This window comes from Phytophthora cinnamomi (assembly GCF_018691715.1).
Source record: "Phytophthora cinnamomi strain GKB4 chromosome Unknown Contig14, whole genome shotgun sequence".
In the NCBI taxonomy this organism is placed as follows: domain Eukaryota; phylum Oomycota; class Peronosporomycetes; order Peronosporales; family Peronosporaceae; genus Phytophthora; species Phytophthora cinnamomi.
Genome location: NW_027150947.1, coordinates 3,269,394 through 3,275,008, shown reverse-complemented (window position 1 = coordinate 3,275,008; position 5,615 = coordinate 3,269,394). Strand labels below are relative to the sequence as shown.

The 5,615-nt window shown below is 48.8% G+C and overlaps 2 protein-coding genes across 2 annotated transcripts; one reads left to right on the top strand and one right to left on the bottom strand.

Moving 5' to 3' along the window:
- Positions 1-686: 686 nt before the first annotated feature.
- Positions 687-1,643, top strand: IUM83_01677 (putative secreted RxLR effector protein; the record flags this gene model as incomplete). Its single annotated transcript, XM_067925547.1, has 1 exon — positions 687-1,643. One exon carries the CDS (start codon positions 687-689, stop codon positions 1,641-1,643), a length of 957 nt encoding a protein of 318 aa, XP_067797373.1.
- Positions 1,644-2,648: 1,005 nt separating this feature from the next.
- IUM83_01676 (putative secreted RxLR effector protein) lies at positions 2,649-3,605 on the bottom strand (the record flags this gene model as incomplete). Its single annotated transcript, XM_067925546.1, has 1 exon — positions 2,649-3,605. The coding sequence occupies one exon, from the start codon at positions 3,603-3,605 to the stop codon at positions 2,649-2,651; it is 957 nt and encodes a 318-aa protein (XP_067797618.1).
- Between the last annotated feature and the right edge of the window lie 2,010 nt (positions 3,606-5,615).

The following is a 5,615-nucleotide window of genomic DNA, read 5'->3' as shown; positions in this document are numbered from 1 at the left end:
ACTCACGCTGTTAACAGCATGAACTCTTCTTCCAAAGCGCTGTCACTCCAGGCAAAGGGTTCGCCTTCCGAAGCGCTGTAGGTAAAACGGAGGTCACTATCACCACCAAAGAGCGTCTGCTCATCTAACTCGGCACTGCTATCCAGGCCCATGGTTGAGCGAGCGCGAGCCCGAAAAGGGGGAGAAGTGAGTGCCTCGCATGAGAGGCGGGAAGTAACCGGAAAATGACAATTGAAAAATCAGGTGAACGTTTGAGTTTCATTCTCATCAGAACCGTAGATCGGTTGCGCTGTGATACTCCCCTGCTTCGTGCACAATTGGACCTTGGTATCACGGTGATACCGATCTACCTCTGTTAATTAAGAACGGCCCTCACAGTTTTGGCGGGCTCCTTTCACTTAACCTACTGTTTAACGAAGGAGTCCGCCCCCTCCCAGGAGGGATGGTATGTAATAACACTGAACTTGGAATCAACATTTGGTGGCAGCAGCGTGTGCCAGGTCCGAGTTGGGATCGAGTAAACCGAACTCGTAATCACAAGTACATTTCCGAGGTGCATGCGTACAGTGCCATTATCCGTTCTTGGGATAGTCATTCTGCTGGACGACCGGCAACGTGAACAATTCTGCACTCCCTTGCTCAGTTTCCAATTCACTCTCAAGGAATTCATTTTCAAGCCAAGTGTCATGGATCCGGGCTACGTCGTGATCGCGCTGGTTATTCTGCTGGCTAGTGCTTCTGCCTCGACTGCCAGCACGAAGACGAAGGCGCTCGACGATCGGTTGCTCGAAGTTAATCCAAACGGAGCTCGTACGACGAGGCTGTTAAGAGCAACAACCGAGGACGAAGAGAGGGCGCTCCCTGGGCTCGACAATCTCAAGGCCGTTGTGAACTCTGGTGTCACCGCCGTTAAAATGAGAACTTGGCTCGTCAAGAAAAAATCTGGGGCCGACATCTTGGCGAAACTTAAACTCAACGAGAAAGCAGAGGATGCTCTTGCCAGCCCAAAGCTGGCTACGCTGGACGAGTACCTGAACTTGCTCAGAAAGAAGTACCCAGCCAGCGACGCATCGTTGCTCGGGACGCTCACGGCGCACTACGGCGAAGGTGTTGTGGCAGCAGCGTTGGTTTCGGCGAAGAACGTCCCCGATACGAAACTTACTGCGACGAAGTTGCAGACGCAGCAGTTAGAGGGTTGGCTGAGCAGCAGAAATACTGCAGACGATGTGTTTGGAATTCTGAAGATCAAAAATGACGGGATGTTTTTTGTCACGAGCCGGAAAATTGCCACGCTGGAAGAGTACATTAAGTTGTTTAACTCTAACAACTTCCGACACGAAACTGATTTGACGAGAACGTTAATTAATGGCTTTGGTGAAGCTAAATATGCGCGCCTGGTTGAGATGGCAACGAGAGGGCGAGAAACATCCGCAAGAGCCGCCCCATTTCGGAGGGCATTGTTCCATGATTGGTGGACTCGCAAACTGAAACCGAAGTCCGTTCTCGGCCAGGTGCTCGAGAAGAATGCAGCTACTGCTGGCTATCTGGAAAAAGCCATTATAGGTCGGTACAGGTCATACTACAATAGGAAGGTGAGCATTACCAACGAGTTGCCTGGAGTCGTGCCACCACGACGTGCATAGATCGCTTGACTTAGGTCAATCTAGACTTCTGGACCAATAGTAACAATGTCTGCCTTCTTCAATCGGTTTTGAGCTTGTTTCTCTGCGAGCCTAGTTGGTATTCGAACCCCTTCAGCTGACACCATTGCCTCCAATAAATCACGCTGCTCACTCACTGCCTAGCCAAAACAGCATCTTGTTGGGAGAAACCAATGCGTACCTAACAGCGTACACGATTTTCCATAATCCATAAAATATCATGTGGACCACATTATTATTAGAACTCGGTTAGGACAAGTTGGGCCAAAAAATGTACCGTAAGTAACATTACCTTGGCGAGGGCGAGCGGATGCGAGCTGCAACAGCTTTTCGTTCCGTTAGCGGATCTTTTTTTGGCCAATCACAGCCCCGGAAAAAATCCGACTTGCTGAATCGAAAAAAACTAAGGGACATAGACAACCCCTATTTTAATAGTCGAGTGCTATGTAATTCATATGTTTTTGTATGTTTGCCACTGCGTTTATCAGGATACCTCTGGTGGCGCCCTCCATGAGGACGGATTCCGATTGGCAAAGTAGTAGTGGCCTCGACCTGCGAGCTCGTAGCTGCTCTGGGTCGAGGCTATGGCAGGGTTAAACAAACAAACATAGTTAGTTAGTGCATGGTAAAAGTCACTAACATATTTTGTTTTGTGTACAACAGATATTTTGACGATTTTGCTGGATGGTGTTGTAAGTCAAAACACCAGTGGTTGTTAAGGCAAATATTTGATAGGACGCATCTCAAAACACGTAAGTATTACTACATGTAGTAGTATGATTTAGGAGGCTGCTACCACCAATGTGTTGTTTTGGCTAGGGTTATCCTACCAGTGAGTGAGCAGCGTGATTTATTGGAGGCAATGGTGTCAGCTGAAGGGGTTCGAATACCAACTAGGCTCGCAGAGAAACAAGCTCAAAACCGATTGAAGAAGGCAGACATTGTTACTATTGGTCCAGAAGTCTAGATTGACCTAAGTCAAGCGATCTATGCACGTCGTGGTGGCACGACTCCAGGCAACTCGTTGGTAATGCTCACCTTCCTATTGTAGTATGACCTGTACCGACCTATAATGGCTTTTTCCAGATAGCCAGCAGTAGCTGCATTCTTCTCGAGCACCTGGCCGAGAACGGACTTCGGTTTCAGTTTGCGAGTCCACCAATCATGGAACAATGCCCTCCGGAATGGGGCGGCTCTTGCGGATGTTTCTCGCCCTCTCGTTGCCATCTCAACCAGGCGCGCATATTTAGCTTCACCAAAGCCATTAATTAACGTTCTCGTCAAATCAGTTTCGTGTCGGAAGTTGTTAGAGTTAAACAACTTAATGTACTCTTCCAGCGTGGCAATTTTCCGGCTCGTGACAAAAAACATCCCGTCATTTTTGATCTTCAGAATTCCAAACACATCGTCTGCAGTATTTCTGCTGCTCAGCCAACCCTCTAACTGCTGCGTCTGCAACTTCGTCGCAGTAAGTTTCGTATCGGGGACGTTCTTCGCCGAAACCAACGCTGCTGCCACAACACCTTCGCCGTAGTGCGCCGTGAGCGTCCCGAGCAACGATGCGTCGCTGGCTGGGTACTTCTTTCTGAGCAAGTTCAGGTACTCGTCCAGCGTAGCCAGCTTTGGGCTGGCAAGAGCATCCTCTGCTTTCTCGTTGAGTTTAAGTTTCGCCAAGATGTCGGCCCCAGATTTTTTCTTGACGAGCCAAGTTCTCATTTTAACGGCGGTGACACCAGAGTTCACAACGGCCTTGAGATTGTCGAGCCCAGGGAGCGCCCTCTCTTCGTCCTCGGTTGTTGCTCTTAACAGCCTCGTCGTACGAGCTCCGTTTGGATTAACTTCGAGCAACCGATCGTCGAGCGCCTTCGTCTTCGTGCTGGCAGTCGAGGCAGAAGCACTAGCCAGCAGAATAACCAGCGCGATCACGACGTAGCCCGGATCCATGACACTTGGCTTGAAAATGAATTCCTTGAGAGTGAATTGGAAACTGAGCAAGGGAGTGCAGAATTGTTCACGTTGCCGGTCGTCCAGCAGAATGACTATCCCAAGAACGGATAATGGCACTGTACGCATGCACCTCGGAAATGTACTTGTGATTATGCGTTCGGTTCACCTGATCCCAACTCGGATCTGGCACACGCTGCTGCGTACGTCGTGATACCGTGAACCCCGCAAAGGTTCACGAGGTTCATATACATGTAACTTAATATGTCTGAGGTACCGTATCATAATACTAACGTTAGTATGATACTTCATGCTCTTCCGCGCCTGGTTCTGTCAGAGATGATTATGAGATGATTATTCTCGCAGGCTCAGAGAAGACCTAGGTTCACGAGGCTTATATATTGTGCTTTGCACGAACTTTGGCATGCTCTAAACCAAGGAGCAAATCCTTCGCGATGATCATATATCGCAGCCTAACTCTAAGTTAAAAATAAGCTAATCAACCGCCAGTCCCAAGCACAACGCAGAACAAGAATAGACCGGTTGCCACTGCAAGAATAGATCGGTTGTCGCTGCAAGAATGGCTGCAAGAATAGATCGTTTGCCGCTGGTACCAGCAGCCACCGCACTACCAGAACTGCAAGTCACTCGATTCCCGACCAGACGCTCCATCGTGCAGGTAGATCAACTGATGAGGTCCCCGATAGAATGGCGCCAACTTCTTGTAGTAAGCATCGATTTCGGCGGGGACACTTTCTCTCGCTCTCTTCGTCAGGACCTTGCGCGTTAAACCAAGGTCGAATTTCAGCGCACGGCATATAGTAGCAGTAGAAATGTTTGGTAGTGCAGGAAACGCTGGCTTTAAAGCTGCTTGCAGCTCCTCGATATAAAAACAGGGATGTTCTTCGACGAAGCCCTTCACAAACTTGATAGTCTCTGGAGGCCAGCGCGTCTTCCGTTCGATTCGAGCGCTTGGAATGACGTTACCACGCCAACGGAACAGATAGCCCCAGCGAGAGATGGACCGCGTTGACACTCCCATCACTGAAGCTACAACCGTTAGATCAATATCGTAGAGGTAGGTTAGTACGATAGATCGCCAGCGCATATCATGATCGACTGAAAACCAATCAGACGAAGCGAGCGAGTTAGAATGTCAGGACCGTAGTATTGTCGGATTTACTCCAGCCATTCAACGAAAGTAGGCATAACAACGTTAACTCGTTGTCTTAGCAGCTATTCTATCCTAAATCGACGAGTTAGCCTCCTAACTCAATGATGGGCTTATCGCCATGATTTGCTAAAACAACGACTCGTCGTTGTTTAGACAGAAAGCATGCAAGGCACAATACATGTAACTTAATATGACTGAGGTACCGTATCATATTACTAACGTTAGTATGATACGTCATTCTCTTCTGCGCCTGGTTCTGTCAGAGATGATTATGAGATGATTATTCTCGCAGGTATCACGGTCCTCAGAGAAGACCTACCCTGGTAGTCGTAAGAGATGACAGCAAGGACACGTTTGCTACGGTACTAGCACTTGGATGTTCTGGCCGATGGAGCTCATATGTAGCTCGGTTTCACCTGTGGTCAAGTCTGGACCACCGGCAATTGACTTACAAAGCCGGCATCAGAATGTCATCCCCCTAATAAAAGAGCAAGAAAACCCGGCAGATTTAATGACATAAAACACGCCAATGGTTTCATAAAACACACGTCAATTCATATAAAGTACTCAAAAGCATATGGCATGCAAAGATGAACTCTACTGATTGAATATGATTGGCTGGTGAGTCCTTCGTGTCCACGACTTTGTCTGCCAGCTTGTTGTGTCTGCCGGCTTTGTAAGTCGTTGTCTATAAGTCTGGGTGCGGGCAACGCTCGCTTCGCTCGCGAGAAAAAAAAGCCCTGCCTCGTGCTTTGCCCTCACGCTTTCGGCTTTGGCGGGGAGCCCTCTGCCCCTGTCACGCAGTGACGCTGCGGGAACGGGCACTGGTTGTTTGG